Source organism: Phocoena sinus, chromosome 8, assembly GCF_008692025.1.
Source record: "Phocoena sinus isolate mPhoSin1 chromosome 8, mPhoSin1.pri, whole genome shotgun sequence".
Classification (NCBI taxonomy): Eukaryota; Metazoa; Chordata; class Mammalia; order Artiodactyla; family Phocoenidae; genus Phocoena; species Phocoena sinus.
This window is the reverse complement of record NC_045770.1, coordinates 59543867-59560593: the sequence shown is the minus strand read 5'-3', so window position 1 is coordinate 59560593 and position 16727 is coordinate 59543867. Positions and strand designations below refer to the sequence as shown.

General features: G+C 55.7%; 1 protein-coding gene across 7 annotated transcripts in view; it reads right to left on the bottom strand.

The window, feature by feature from the left end:
• The window catches only part of PDE2A (phosphodiesterase 2A), a 102267-nt gene that overhangs the window by 62155 nt on the left and 23385 nt on the right, over positions 1-16727 (bottom strand). For 5 of the 7 annotated variants that reach the window (XM_032640815.1, XM_032640818.1, XM_032640817.1 and 2 more), the window contains one exon: positions 2550-2616. In XM_032640815.1, coding sequence (XP_032496706.1) covers positions 2550-2616 — 67 coding nt within the window. Of the gene's footprint in view, positions 1-2549; positions 2738-16727 lie in introns of those variants that run through there. The other 2 variants (XM_032640816.1, XM_032640819.1) reach the window with 2 other exon arrangements.

Genomic DNA, 16727 nt, shown 5'->3' with positions numbered 1-16727 from the left:
AGGCCTTGGTGAAAGCGAGGAGGATGAAGGGCAAAGGGTAGAGGCAGCCTGGCTTGGGCATCTCAGGGGACCTAACTGGGAGGGAAGCGAGAACAGGATGGCAGCCAAGCCTTCCCTGCACACACACGTCACTCCACAAACATTTATGGGACACCTGCTGTATTCTGCACACCCGAACATCACATACCTCATTCCTCACCCCACACACCTTATACACCCACTCCCTCACCCCCTGCAGCACCTTCCACAGCCCTCCAGCCCCCCGTCTCCCCATATATACCCTAGCTAGCTGGATACCCTTCACATGTAAACAGCTCACAGGGAGAGAAGATCACATAATCCACGTGTCACACCGAAAACCCATCCAGCTCGCACACCCACACTTCACGCCACACTCACACTCAACCTCCCACGCGCACCTCACACACCCGACACTCACCTCTCCAAGCACAGACACACAGTTCCAATTAAATTCAATACACACACATCACCTAGACATAGAGACACACCCTGCATAGATAATGTGCACACCTAATGTCACACCAAAACGTCAAATGTTTGCGGGCACACACAGCTCCTTAGCACAGACAGTCCTGCCTGCACACTGCCTCCTCCCCACATGTACCTGGGCATACACACACACACACACACACACACACACACACACACACACAGTCAACAAGTCCTTGCCTTGGCCCCCTGGACCCTGGCTGCTGCACTTTCCTACCCAGAGCTGTACAAACAGTCATCACACAGACACATGACACTCAAACACCAACACACAGGTCCCAATATATTTCCCGAGCAACTCCAGGATGTAACTCGGTGACTCGAAGCCAGTCACCTCGGCTGCAAACCCACTCAGACACAGCTCTCCCACCCCCACTCCCCTCTACAAAGACATCCAATGAAACCTTTCACCAGACCCCTCCAGCGGCTCTTCCTGGTTACACACAACAGTCCATAACACACACAAATACACACACAATCCCCCATGTAAGCTGCCCCTACAGCTACTCCACCCCACGATGACACACAGCCATGTACACATAAGTTCCCCCCACACACAACAGTCATACATACATCTACCACTCCACACTCACAACTCGGCCTCCCTAGCTGCACACGCCATGCAACGCCATTACACTCACGGTCCTCACACTCAGCATAAGCTCCACAGATCCCCCCAATAATCCCACCGCTGATGACACACACAATACTACATGACACAACACACATGATCACACACAAGGCACACCCAACACACACAACCCAGCTCTTCCTACTCAAACACATACCACCCAGACTCGCCCAGCCCTGGACACCTCCCACCACAGGTGACTGACACCAGGTTGCAGGCTATTCCTCCCCTCCCTCATCCCAAGCCCCCGGCTTCCCAAGTCCAGTTCAGCAGGGATGAGGGGGTTTATAAGTTATGAACCCCAGTGCCCCACTGCACAATCCCCACCCACCTTAAATCCCTCGGTACCGCCCAAGGGCTGCTTGCTCCATGTTTAGCCCCTTCCACCAGCACCCACACCATGCCATGTCTGACAACAGGGGAGGGGGAGATGTCCTGGGGACACCGGCGGGGCATTCTGAGCCTGTCCCCTCACCACCCCAAAGTAGAGGCTGATATAAGGGGAAGAATGACCACAGGGAAAGGCCCTAGAACAAAAACAGAAACCTAGAGAAACTGGGGGAGTGATGGGCAGACTGAGAGAGGGGGGCACGTGGGCAAAAGAGACCAAACAAGAAAGAAATAGAGGAGCAGAGGGAGAAGATGCCCAAAAAGACTCAGAGGAGAAACGGGGGCCACCATACCCAGGGAGAGACAAGAGGAGAGGGTGAGACAAGCCGGAAAAGGCTAGGATCTTCTATACAGGAGGGAGGAGGGAAAGCAGGAAGAGGGTGGGAGGGGGATCCTGCAGAGAAGGAGAGACAAACTATAATGGAAAGAGGCATTTGGACCCTGGGTGGGGTCTGGTGTGAGGACTGAAGTCCAGGTGTTTGAGTGGGAATCTGGGTGAGGGCACAGATGAGTCTGTGGAGTCGGGGTTCAGGGGCTTGAGATGAAGCCCCAGCTCTGAGGGGGGGTCCTGGTTGAGAGTCGGGGGTTCAGGTGTTCTGGGTGGGCCTGGAGTCTGATAAATATATTGGGGGTCCAGGGCTATCGGCAGGGGTCCTCCACTAATCTGGGAGGCAGGGGGTTCCAGGCTCAAACAGAACTCTTGGGTGTGGACAGGGGTCCCATTGTGGATTGGGAGTTCAGTGCTTGGGGGTGGAGTCCCAGATCTGAAAAGGGTTCAGAGTCTGGCGTGAGGTTTTGAACTGTGAGCTAAGGACTCAATGTCTCTAGGGTACGGGCTACAGTCCCAGCACAGAAGTGGGATTTTCAGCTAGGGGAGGGGTCCCCACCCTAGGAGGGTTCGGGGACGGGGTAGACCATGGGACCGGCGACAGCACGCTCCGCGGAGGACCCGGCCTGGCGCTCACCCAACACCCCGTTCCCCTCGTGCCCAGAGCCGGGCGTGGGGGGGGGGCCCTACCTGCAGGCTGTCGGCGCATGGCTGCGGCGGCGGCTCGTCCGGCTTGAGGAAGACCTGCTGGCCCCGCCTGAGGAATTGGACAACAGCGATGAGGATGTGGTGCAGCACCAGGACCATGCTCGCAGCCGCCCGCCCGCCCGCCGGCCTGGCCGCTGCGCTTGGCCAGGGCGTCCGCGACGGCTTTGCCTGATCCGCGCGAGTGTCCGCCCTGGCCCCGCCCCGAACCGCCCACTTCCCGCCCCCCGACCGCCCCGGCCCCGCCCACCTTCCGCAACCGCGGACAGCACCTCTTAGCTCGTCCAATCTTCCCGCCCCCACCAGAGCCCCCCACCAGCTCTCACTTCCCTTATCTCTCTGCTCTCAAGATTCTTCCAGCTTGTGCGCTATTAGGATCCCCCGCCTGATAGCCTGCTCTCAGCCTTCGCTCCCTTCTCTTGCCCCTTCGCCACTCCTTTCACTACCTCTCAGGGGTCGCCTCTCTGAGCCTCTCTCCTGATCACATCCTCTCCCCCCACCACTTACTTAATAAGGTCCTGGAGCCAGGCTACAGTCCCACGGCAGAGACCAGCGCAGTGAGGGGGCGGCGGGGGGGCGGTCCGGAGGGGCAGATAGATAGAGGGGAAGGGACCGCTGGCACGAACAAGGAGCCCTGGGCTTGCTCTTCTTCCAGGAAAAAGGGGGGAAATCAGGGGAAATTTCAGAGGTCGCTCCGAGTCTGACAGGCCCTGGAAGCAGCAGCAAATCTGGGAGGGAGACACGTGCGCACTGACACGCGAGCGCACACACAGGCGCACCATTCCCAAGTTGTGGGTAGGGGCACTGGGCCTCCAGCACTGGGCAGGCAGGTCTGCGTTGGCATCCCCGCAAGCCAGAGAGGGTGCAGGCCCCAGGGCCACACAGTCCACAGTTCCGCGGTGGGACTTGCGAGCCCGAAGCGCAGTTCACCGCAGAGCGGCCTCTGTGCTCAGGCGCCCGCTGCAGCCGTGACGCTCCTGCGCCCCCTGCTGTCCCAGCGCGGCGGCTCAGCCCGGCCCGATTTGCCATCTGCGCGGGAGGGGCGGGTGTCGGAGGGGACAGGGGTCAACTGGGCCAGCTCCCTGCCTGGACCCAACCGGTTCCTAGGCTCCGCTTGGCATGAGGTCAGCTGGGGCGGTGGGACGTGTCTGGACTGGAGGGTGCTCTTGGGTGTCTCCTGGCCATTGCCGGCTAGCTACTTACTTTATGACCTTGGTCAGATCCCCTCCCCAGTTGGTTTCTGGGCTTTCGTCTTCCCATCTCTTTCACAAGACTGCCAGGAGAATCAACCCCACAATGGTGCGAAGGCAGCCAGAGTCCCCTGACAGCCCTCGCTGTGGTCTGACTTGAATCCTTCCCATGTACTGCGGTCCCCTCTCTCTGCAATTCTCCCCTTAACCCTCACCCGCCACCCCTCTTGGAGGGTGACTCAGTGACCCTCCAGCTTCCCAGCTCCCCACCTCACTGGGCTGATTCATCTGGGCCCTTTTTCCCTGGGGAGTGATTTCCTCAAGGTTGAGTCATTGAGCCCAGTCCTGGACACAGTCCAGGCACCTGGCACACAGGCTAGGCAGAGTCCTACCTGTGTCACAGCTCAGGGGGAAACCCTCCATGCCAAGAATTCTCCCACCTCTCTTTCTGAGGGCCAACTCTGAACAATGCCTCTTCCCCTGCTCACACACCTTTAGTGACTCCCTACCATCAGCACAATAAAGTCCCAACCCTCAGCCTGACACGGCAGACCCTCTATGACTTAGCCCCAACTTGTTTCTTCAGCTTTGACCCTCTTGCCACCGTTCCTTAAATTTATACTTCCTGCTCTACTCAGATGCGTGACTGACTCATTCTCACTTTCAGGCTTTTACCCAGCCACCCCAACCCTAATGTCCTCTAGATCCTATCAGCCTGCTTACCTTTCAGGGGCCAGTCGGAGGCCCACAGCCTCCAGGAGGCCTTCCCTGGATGCTACCTCAGCCCTCTGGGTCCCCCTTCTTGCATCTTTCCTAAGCGTCATGTCTGGGGGCAATTTTACTGCATCTTATTTTACTGCATTTTCAAATTGGGGGCAATTTGTCCTACTTACTAACACTGTAGAAAACATTACATGGGCTAAGATAATGTAAAGGTTCTGGCCCAGAAAAAGGCCTCCCTTCTCTTTTTTGGCCTCAGTTTCTTGCTCTGTAAAGGGAGTGACCAATGTAAGGGCTATTATAAGGACTGAGTCTGAGGCCAGTGCACAAATCTCTTGGTAAATCCTGAGCATCTGTCATCAGCTCAGTCTTGGGCTCCGGATATGCGGGTGGGACAAAGGCATCCAGGAGGCATCTGTTACAGCCACTCGCCAGAGGCGTTTGTTCTTCAGGAGAGGCCATCTCAGACCTCACAGTCAAGGGCCAACCCTGGCCTGGCACGGCCAGCATCTCTTGGGCTTTAACATTTGCTGAGCACTTACTCTGTGACTCAGTTCATCTTCTCAACAACACTATAAGGTTGGACCCATTATTAGCCACATTTTACAGATAAGGAAAACTGAGGCACAGAGAGACTAAGTAACTTGCCCACAGTCACACAACTAATAAGTAGTAGAGCCAAAATTCAAACCCAGGCCATCTGGCTCCAATCTGTGCTTTATATTCATTCTCTGCCTTTTGAGGAAAGGCATGTGAGAAAAACTAATTTTCCCACCTCTCCTTTTGTCCCCAAGAATGCAGTCAGGGTCCTACACTCCCAGCCCCTGAAACCTCGGCCCGCCTTTGCCATGAGGAAGCCCAGCTTCAGGGGTACCTGGCTCAGCTCCACAGCTGCCTCTTTTCATCTCCCCACCTTACAGGCCACATTAAGCTGTCCAGTGGCCCAGCTACCTCAGACTCAGTATTTTAGGAAAAGGTGACTCAGCTGACAGCCTGTCAACCTGGGTACTGGGCCATTCAACCTCAGGCCCTGTCCAAGAACCAGCCCTTCCTTGTTCCTAACGATGACCCCTCTCTGGACCACTGCGCTTACAAAGCACTTCCTCACCCAGGGCTGGTGAGCAGACTTTCACGCTCGTCATCTCTCCATATAAGAGTGTGACACCAGCAGGCCCTCCAAAGACCCCAAATCTGCTCCCATCCTCCATGACCATGTGTCCTGCTTCCAGGAGCCTGTCTGCGTGCCTGACACGCATCTATCCTCTTGCTGCTAGCCATGGTCAGACTCCCAGAAGCCCAGGTTCAAACCTGAGCCCTGCCCTGACATGCTGGGTGGCCCCATGCAAGGCTCTGGCCCTGTGAAGGTTGGCCTGGTTCTCTTTGAGGACTCAAGCGGCTCGGGTGGAGGAAGGTAGGATCTAGGTAGGCCTAGCGGGGCAGAAGGCAGCTCTCTGGGGCAGGCAGGCCTGCCCGGGCATGCCAGGCCCAAGAACTGTGAGCGAGGGCCAGATCCCGACGTGGGGGCTCCTCAGGAGGCACTGTGTGTGGCTCAGTCTCTTCATGACTTGAGGTGGAGCCCATGGACTAAAAGAGGGTTCCACCATCCGAGGGGCCCGGCCCGGGGACAGTCCAAGAAGGGCCCAGGAGGAAGTTGACATCTCTGCGGGTTCTGTGTCCAGCTAGAGCCCATCCGCAGTGGGCACAGCCCCGGAGAGGGCACAGTTGTGAGCCACCGTTAGTTAGCCCTGGTGTGTGCATGTGTGTAAGGTCCTGCATGCAGGTCTGTGAGCATGATGTGGGTGAAGGCGGAGTACAGTTTTGTAAGTTTGTATCTTTGTAGGGATGTGTGATGCTTTCATTGTACAGCTGAGCTTGTGCGTGTGTACACAGATGTGTGCGTATCTACAGGAATGTGCATGTGTGTGTGTGCACAGTACGTGTGCCCAGGTGTGTGTATGCACACATGTAAGTATGTGTATACAATTGTGTGTGTGCACAAGAGTCCAAGTATGGCACATAGATGCAGATGTGAGAGTCTGCATGTACTCAAATTCACAACTAACAGAGGTGCTGCTAACGGCCACTAGCCCCGGTCAGCTCTGTGTGTCCGCTGGCATTGGCTCCAGATGTGGCAGTGGCCCTTACAGAGAAAGGATCTGGCTGCAGGCAGGTGTTCGGGACAATGTGGATTTGGGCTCTGAGTGGGCAGGGCCTGCTCTCAGAGCCCCCGCAGCAACTCTAACTGGGAAAGAGCACAGGCTGAGTGAGCTCAGGCTCAAGGGATGAGGGGAGAGGGGTGGGTCAACCACAGGTCTCGTCCATTTCCATGTTATTTGCATACACATTTATCTTGTCTGCAGCAGATGGCCAGCTGCACGACCCTAGCGGGGAAAGGCAGCCCGGAGGATTCTATTCCAGGACTAGTCCAGGACCTGCCAGCTCACATCGGGGCTGAGGTCCAGGGGACTCAGGCCTTGGCACACCTTGGCATCTGCTCCTTATCCTCTGCAAACCCCAAGAGTCTTCTGTCACACAAGGCTGCTGCAGGCCACACACAATCATCCAGACACTCACTGTCTTTCCGTAGATACACACACACACTCCCATCACTCCTACACACACACACATACTCCTACACACAGACTCACATCCCTATACGCCTGCTCACAGAGCTCCTGCACATAGAACACTGGTGGGCACACCTGCCCTAGTACCTCCTTCAGGGACCACTGTGTCTCCTTCTCCCCGATGCCCATACCTGATGGAGTAATCTTTTCTTCACTCAAGTCTGACCCTGCCTCACCCATACCCACACGGGTCCCCACTGCCCGCAGGATAAAGTTGGAGCTCCAGTCCTGGCCTTCTTGGTCCTTAACCCCGCCTCCAAACCATCCTTTCAGGCCCCACACTCTGCCTTCTGGCCACACCCCTCACTGCTCACCAATCCTCCAGCAGCACTTCTGTACTTTTACCAGGCACTCGACCTCCCCACTGTGCTGTCAGCTCCAGGGGACTGGACTCTTTTCCCGTTTTGCTCATTGCTGTGGCCCCAGCACCTAGAACAAGGCTTGACCCAGAGGAACTGCTCCAGAAGACATCTGTGGACTATAGGAATCGGTGGTAGAACCGTCCTTCCAACCTGATCTGCCTCCTTATGGAGGACCTGCCCAACTGTATTTGTTTCCCTGTGTGCCTCCCCCATCAGACCCAAAAGAGACTGGGTCTGATTCAGCTCCATGTGTCCGTATGCAGCATACCCAGCATGGGGCCAGGCACACACAGCAGGAGTCGGGGACGGGGGGGGGGGGGGGGGGTGGTGGGGGCAGATGGTGACCCCCTAAACGAGACACAGGGATGTCTAGAAGGGGCGGCCACCTTGGCCAATCACACAAAGCCCACCTTTCCCAGAGAAGAGGCCTCCTGACCACCTTCCCCCATCTGAGCCCCTTGCTGAAGTCACCCTGACTGGCAATCCAGCCTCTGCTTGCACACTCCCAGGGACAGGGAGCTCACTTTCTTTGCAGCCAACCCCCTCCCGTGGGAGCTGGCTCTGCCTGGTGCCAACTCCTCCCACAGCACCGTCCTGTCAAATCCTGATCATCCCGAGCCATGATTCCCATGGGGAATGGGGAGGAAGTTGAGCAAAAGGAGCAGCAGATCCCAGCTTTCCCAACAGCTCCACCAGCCTTCCCAGCTTTGGGCAGAGGTGGGAGAAGGAGCTCTTGGCTCTCAGCCCGCCCCAGGCTTCTATAGGCAAGTAGATTCAAGGTGCTCAGGCTTCCGCAACACCAACCACTATCCCCAGCAGTCTGGGGCAGTGCAGAGGGTGCAGCGCTGAGAAACTCTTCAGCAGGCGCCACTGAGCCCCATGCCCTCACTGAGCGCACTCTTTCTCTCATCCCTCAAGCCCCCCCACACCCCATCTCCTCCCCTCACTGGGGCCTCTTGCCCTCCAGTCCGCAGGACCTTGCAGGACTGCTCTAACCCCAGCCCTCAAGTGTCCCATGGAGATGCCTCCTCCTGAGCCCTGTTGGGCAGGCTGGGGGGATAAAGGCGATTAGGTCCTCAGCCAACGGTGGCTGCCAGAATCCCACCCAGCCCTGCCTGGACAGCTGCAGCCCACAAGCTGCCCAGCTTTCCTTCACCAGCTATTCCTGGGCTGGCCCTGCTCCAGAGGTGCCTCAGGCTGCAGTTGGTCACTGACCCCAGTCCCCCATGCGTGCGCACACACACACACACACACACACACACACACACACACACACCAGGACTGCTCAGAGCTGAGCCCATGAGGAATGCCAAGGCACAAGAAATTCTAAGCAACAGGGACCCGAGGCTCCATGCTCTGAAAACTCCCTGCCAGCTCAGACACTGTCATAGAGGGAGCCCCAGTCTGTGGCTTCCAGGTTCCAAGAACTCCCAGAGCTTTGTGATCTAAGAAAATCAGAGCCTCTATTATAAATCCCATTATTAGAAGAGTCTGTGCTTTTTACATTCTATGAATGCAAGAGCCTGGAGTCCTGAGAATGGAGGAGCCCAAGATTGTAACATTTTATTATTCTAACTGCCTGTGGTGCCGGGACTCCAGAACCCTAGCTCCAGGGTTTCCACAGCCCTCAGAGCCTGATGGTGTGTGGGCTGCGTCTCTGTGAATACCCGGTGAGGTGAGGGCCCCTGTGAGCCCCTGCACTTGCCTTCCACCCTCCACCTTTTGCTCATACTACTGTCCAGGCCTAGGGTTCCATCGCCCTCCTCTCTGCTAATTAAATCTTAGACAACTTTAAAGGGGCAGGGAGGGCAATGCCGTCAGGGACTACCTACTGAGTGCCAGGACCACCCGGGTGATTCTCTTATTTAATTCTCATGATATTATTAGCCCAACTTTACAGTTCATAAAACTGAGGTCCCGGGACATGAGGTCATTTGTCTAAAGTCTCACAGCTAGAAACAGTAGAACAGTGATCCAAACCCGGTCCCTTGCAAACCCACGCCTCCCAGTAGCAGGCCAACTCCTAAGAAGAGCCCGGTGGGAGGGGGCTCCCTCTTTGACTTCAGGGCCACACTGGAGCAGCTCCTCCCACCCCAGCAGCCCCCCAAGCTCCAGAAGGCAGAGACCGTGGTCTCCTCTTCACGCCTCTCCAAGCTGGAGGCAGCCCAGAGTGGGCCACGTTTCCTATCCTGATTGATCAAAAGGAGCTCAATCCGCAAAGACTCCATGTGGGACCGGGAGACTTTTGTTTCTAGGCACCCGTCGCTATGGAAGCCAGGTGCTGCCAGCCCAAGGCCTAGCAACGAGGCCCCGCGTGGTGCAGGGCGGAGGGCAATTGTCAGGGACTTCGGAGGCTGCCAGCAAGAGAGAGGGAGGGTGGGCCACTCCGCTCTCCTGGCTGGAAGGCTGGACCCACTGCCCTGGCTGGGCTGGCAAGGGGAGGAAGGGAGGCAGAGGGGGCAGGACCAGGCAAGTTCTGAGAGACAGAGACCCAGAGATAAGGGCAGAGAGAGACTTACAGAGACAGACTAAGGGGGTTCAGAGACAGCGAAAGGCAGAGACACCATCAGAGAAAGGGAGATTCAGGAAGGTGGAAGAAGACAAGAGCTGAGGCTCAGAGACCACTGAGACAGACAAGCGGCAGAGAGGGACTGACTCTCAGACAAGCCCAACTCCTGGGGAGGGAGAGGGAGGAAGCCGCAGGGGAATGACAGAGATGGATGGAAGTGTGACAGGAGGAGATAAGCCTGAGGCAGGAGGCAATAGAGACAGATAATAAAGCAAGAGAGGACCAGAAATGGAGGGACAGGTGGGGTAACACAACGTGGACTGGAAGGCAGAGCAGGCAGCGGCAGGGGCAGTATGAGGACAAGGGCACCGAGAGCACAGAGTCCTGGGCTGGCCCCAGTCCTGAGCCCCTCCTCCTGGGTCTGCCCATCTGCAGCATGGGCGTCACCAGCCTTGTGCCACCAGCCCACCACACTGCCTCTCCCCCAGAACACAGGATCATCTAGGAACAGACGCTCAGAAAAGAGGCTGGTCAGAAAGGTTCCATGTGTCTCTTACTCCCCAGGGACAGGTCTTGTGCAAGCTCATACAGTGAGGCAGTATCTGGAACAGCAGAAAGTCAGGCCTTGGGAATCCCAGTCCAGAGCGCACTCTCCACCCCCATCCGAGTCAGACTAGGCCTTTGTTACCTGTGGAGGCACCATCAGTACAGACAGGCACACTCGTCCCCCTACCAGAGTGACTGAGAAGACGACAGAGCCTAACATGGAACCCCCTTTACTTCCTTCTTCCTCAACAACAGGCCCTGTGTCAGGGCAGTGGGGACCCAAGGATGGAGCGGACAGCATCCAGTGGAGAGATGGCTCACAGCTCTCCCTCTCAGGGCTGCAACTAGGGAAGACAGGCTCTGGGGAACTCAGAAGGGCATGGCCCCTTGGGGGCAGGGAAATGGCTGGAACTGGACAGGGAACATGTCGTTTAATCCTCACTGTAACCTGTTACAGATCAGAAGACAGGAAAGCGACTGCCCTAACCACTACCAGCCAGCAGGTGCCTGAACCAGGACTTGAACCCAGGTCTCCTGGGGTCAGTGAAAGTTGGAGGGCCTGGCGGAAGCCCCTCTGCCAGGGTGGAAGCAGCTGCTCCAGGAAGGGGGCGCTATCTAGGCCTGTTCAGGGGTACTTCCCAGTAGGAATGTGGGGAGGGTCCCAAGCCCTGCTCTGGCCACCACTCCTCCCAGCACCAGCTGTCCCCCTCCCCATGTCAGAAAGATGATAGTGCTTGGCTAGACTCTGTCACCTGTCAGGTACTAATCTCTCTCTCTCTCAGAGCTAATTTTTCCTGTGATCGTTAACACTGTCAGTGGCACCTGGCAGCTACTCTGGGAGCTCGTGTGCCCTCAGAGGCGCCCCATCTGCCCCCATCAGCCTCACTCTCTCCAGACTCCTGAGGGAGGAACCAGCAAAGACTAAGCGCCTACTGCATGCCCCGGTGATAAGAAGCACTCTACATTCATTATCTCGTTAAATTGTCTCTTGAGGTCTCTGAAGGCTGGCCTCCACCTCCTGCAGCTCCTGACGCCTGGCCTCCCTGCCTGCCCTCCCCCGACCTCACAGCACCCACCCCAGGATCAGCCTCTGGGGCAGGGTAACCCCACAGCAATAGGTACACACAGGTGTCTGGGAACTGGTAGTTTCATTCTCAGCTGCAGGGCCCACGGTGGGGGGCAGTGGGGAGAGCAAGGGGAAGGTGTAGGGTCAGCAGGCTGAAGGTGAGAGGGAGGGGAAAGGGAAAGCAGGGGGAGGGGCGGGCAGGGGACCCACGCCAGCCTCACTCCACATACACACACCCCGCACGCTGAATCTGGGCCACAGCCCGGATGATTGACCCACGGTGCCACACTCCCCTGGGCCTAAGTTCCTGGAAGGCAGCGCTGCAGGGACGATCGATCGACTGCCTCTCAACCTCTTCCTACTGCCTGGAGGCTGCCTCCTCCATGCAGCCTCCCAGGCTGATCAGTGTCACTGTCAGGGTGAGAGTCTGGGGGCCGCCTTTGGACAATAAGCAGTGACTCCCCTCATCCCTTCCTCAGCCCAGCACTCTCCCTATTCCTCAGGAACCTGGTCCAGGTAGGGGCCAACATGGAGGCTGGTGTGTACATGTGCTAAGTCCGTAGAAGAGAGGAGTTGCAAATGCAAAAGTGAGCCATGCGACCTGGGTTCAAATCCCAGTTCCTCCATCTTCTGGATATGTGACCCTGTGCAAGTTACTTAACCTCTCTGAGCCTCAGTTTTCTTATCTGTACAGTGGGGTTACCAATAGTACTCAACTAACAGGATGAATGAGATTATACGTGCAGAGCTCTGGCACAATGCTTCGCATACAGTATTTTTTGATACATGAAAGCTTTCAGTATTGTTACTGTGAGCGTGTATGTGGCATGCATACACATGTATGCATGTGTAAGTTCCCTTGGAAGGTCCAGGGGGGATTTCTGGCACTCTAGCAAAGGGGCGTAAACTGCTCCCTAACCCTTGACTCCCCTAGAGTAGGGTCTGCAGCCACACTTTCAGCTCAGTCACAGAGAAGGGAGAACTGCTGCACCCCAAAAAACCCACCTGTGCTGGGAGAGGCTGTGTAGGAAAGATGGATGGCTTGGCGGCCACCAGGTAGGACTGGTGATTAGGAGGCTAACGGCCCAGCATCCGGAAAGGAATGGGAGGGAGACTGAGCCATGGGGCCATCCATCAAGGCTGGCAGGCCCAGCAATGCTGCACAGCGGGACAGAGAGAAGCAAGGGACAGCTTCAGCTAGGGGAAGTGTAGACGAGCCAAGGGCCAGGCAGCCAGGCCCAGTCTAGTGCTGACCCGTTACTGAGTGATTATCTTGGGACCTCAATTTCTTCATCAGAACAATGGGACCAAATGTCTCTCTCTGCCCAGATACATTCCAGCCTCAGCAGGCCCAATATCAGACGCGAGGGCTGGGGAGAGCCCTGGGGAGAATGTGAGCAGCTCAGAGATGCCCTTACCTCTTGGACCAGTGCCCAGTTCAGTCAAGGATCCCTGAGGGTGTGGAGTAAGGGGATGTGGCACTGTGTCGGGGCTGGCAGCCCAAAGACCCAAGTTTGATTCAATTTCTGACCCTAATCTCTTGCTGACCTTAGCCAAGCCCCTGACTTCCCCAGGTCCTTCCCTGGATGCCCTCCCCGACTAACTTCCCACCCACACCCAATCCTTCCAAGGCAGGAAGGGCCATAAGCGCAGCCCTTGCCTATGCAAATTTCATTAAAACTGAGGGTAAAGTCACCCATGGGCCGTCCCCACTCACTGGAGGTAGCAGTTACCTGGAAAAATTCTGGCCAGCAAGTCTGGGGCAAGAGGTCCTAGCTGGGGTCTAGCTGGACCCTGACAGAGCCCATAGTCTCAGTCTGTCTCGAAGGACCTCATCGAGCTTAATCAAGTCACTTTCCCTCTCTGAGCCTCAGTTTTCCCATCCCTAAAATTAAACAAGCAACAACAATAAAATTCTTCAGGGGCTCCTCTTACCCTGTGGGACAAACTGCAAACTCCTCACTGTGTCCACTCCTTCCCAGTCCTTCCCCAGGCTCCACTCCTCCTGTGCTCCCCACTGCAGACCCCACACTTAGGCTGTCCTGGACTTTTATCAATCTCTCGTCCCTCTTTAGGTTTCACCTCTGGACTCATGCCTTGTGGTTCACCAGTTCACCTCCAGACTTCTGTCTGTCTCTCTCTCTCTCTTTTTTTTTTTGGCTTGCAGAAACTTTTTTTTTTTTTTTGGCTTGCAGAATCTTAGTTCCCTGACCAGGGACTGAACCCAGGTCCCGGCAGTAAAAGCACTGCGCCCTAAAGACTGGACAGCCAGGGAATTCCCTGGACCTCTGTCTCTCCAATGGAAAATCCCCTCCTCGCTCAATAGGTCTAGAAGAAGTATCACCCCCTCGGCAAAGCGTTTTACACAGCCACTGGCAGAGCTAAGCCAGACCCCTCCAACAGAGCCACCAGTGGCTGACACACCTTCTCTGGAGCCTAGACCAGGAAATGTCTATGTCCCCATTTCACTCTGAGCTCCCAAGGGTGAGGGTCAGGCTGGGCCTCATCCCCAGGGCGTGAAGGTGGTGGGCAGCTCAGGGCCTCCAACAGGGAAGGGGCTAGGGACATGGAAGGAAGGAAGGAGGAAGAGAGGGAGGAATGAAAAGAAAGAGATAAGAAAGGAGGGACAGAGAGATACAACTGTCCTCAAGGTCCCCTTGCATCTGACAATCTGAATGAACTCTAGTCCACTCCAGATGGAGCCCCCATGCCTGGTCCTGCCCCATCTCCCACCCCCCTTTGGCCCCTGTCACACACCAGTACAAAGGCCCAGAGTCAAAGAGGTCTCTGGCCTCTGCCGCTGCATTCTGACTGGAGGCTAAGAACATGCCTGGTCGTCATAGTGATGCTGCAATGCTGTCATCAGTAATTCATCACCCAGGCCCCAGGAAGCCAGTGAGGTGTGAGAAGAGCTGGTCAGAACTGATCAGAGCGGCCACTTGGGGCAGGAGCCTTGGGGCTGTGGGCCTGGGGGAGGGTCAGGGATTAAACTTTAATGGCCCAATCCAGCTGTGTCCTTCCCTCAGCCTCCCAATGCCCTGGTAGGAAGGAGGAGCCCAGACCTTTCCCCAGTCTGTCCTGTGCACCTACTGTTTGTCCATCTCAGTCCAGCCTCAGAGGTGGGGGTCAGTGAAGGCTGGAATAGGAAGTCCCCACCCCAGGGCTTGTGAGCAGTGTCCAGGCCCTGCTGTCTTCAGTAGAGCAGGGGAACATCCCTCCTCATGTCACAGGGGTGGAAGGAAGTAAACCCATATGTTGTGCCCTCTCCAAGCAGGCATTCCTAAGAAGTAACTCATTTAATCCTCCCAGAAAACCTTCAGGGTTGGAATTATTACTGCATTTTGCAGATGCCTGGATGTTCTCTCTGCCTAAATCCTTCCAGCCAGTTCCATCCCCTCCTCTGGGAAGCCTTTCAGGATGCCCCACACAGCACTCATACCCCCTCCTCTGAACTCCCAGTGATGGTGAGCGAAGGTTCTGGTCTCCCCAGTCAGACTGGACTGCTGGCTCCTCCTCCCAGCCAGGGTTGTGTAGGGCACACACGGTAGACCCTTTCATCCCAGCAACTCTCCTGGCAACTGGAAGACAGAGGCTGGGGCTGTCCATGGTCCTGAAACCTCCCAGGCCTTTCCCTGGAAGTCTGGTTCTTTCTGTTGGAAGTCACCTGTTCCTCTCAGCCTGGGAGAGAAAGGCCAGATGCCACCTGTGAGATACCCCTTCCCTCTTCTCACCTAGTTCCTTTATTCACAAAACCTTGAAACAAGGAACCCATATGGCGCTGGAGAATGGAAATGAACCTAACATGCTTCACTCAACAAGCATTTATTGAACACCTACTATGTGTGGCCCTGTGAATGGAGCTTGGGATACAATAGTAAACAAAACAGACCTAATTCCTGCCCTTCTGGAGATTTTGGTTCTTTAAAGTCAGTACTATGGTTTGCTTTACATGTCACATTAACCCATTCGATCCTTACAATATATACAAAGGTGGACATTATTATGCCCATTTTACAATGAAGGAAATGGAAGCTTAGGGTGAAAAAGGAACTGCCCAAGGCCACACAGCTAGTATCCAGTAAAGGTGGGATTCAAACTGAGGCTTGACTGACCCCAAGTCTCATCCTTATTCTGTTCCTAGGTGGAGAAGGGGTCACAGACATAGTCCCTGCCCACAAAGAGTTCATAATCTAGTTTACCTGTCCCAGTTCTCCAATCAGCACCACTGGAAAGTGTTCCTTGAGTCTTACCTGAATCCCTCCTGCTGCAGCTCTGACTTGCCCTCTCTTTGTTGGGACCTCAGCGGGGCAGAGGACCAGCTTTCATCCCCTTGCAGACACCTGGGGTCCTTCCATGAGCTCCCAGCCCCTTCTCCACCCCTACCTTGCACAGAGGTCTCCCTCCACAGGAGGGAGTGAGGTGTGTGCTCTAAAAATACCTTAATCCCTCCCTCTCGTGCTCTAATTAAGCTGAGTGAGTCATTACTTTAAGTAATTTATTGCTAGTTACATAATTGCTTTAACATTTGGGTCTAGGACTGGGGAACAAAAGAGCTCCCCTTCTTTTAGGGGAACTGCTAGTCCCCAGGGGAGTTTATGACCCCTGGTGGAGATAAGGACACAAGTGGAATCATGTTGGACAAGTCCCTGCTCCAGTCTGGACCGATATATGGTCATTTCCACCTGGGCCCCAGAGCACACCTGATCCATGCAGGGGCAGGTTTTGGGGAACACCAACTCCCTAATCTCTGTCACCCACTCTGTAGATTTCTGAGGCCACCACTCCCAGCTGACCCAGCCCTCAGACCCAGAGCCTACCCTCAGGATACTATGGCCTGAGCATCCCTTCCTTTCCCTGGCCTCTTGCCTCTTGGCCTCTACCAGTCCACGGGAACCAAGGCTCAGAAAGGGCAAGCTGTTCCTTGGTGTCTCTCAGCATACAGAGGCAGTCCCCTCTCTGTGCCCAGGTTGTCAGCTCAAGGAAACCCCAGCACCTCTCACAGCCCTAGAAGGAGTCACCTCCAATGGAGAATGACTGCAAAGGGCACAAGGGAAGTCTCAGGGGATGATAAAAGTATGCTTTCCTTGATTGAAATGGTGGTTATATGACTGTAGAGATTTACCAAAACTCATTGAATCATATA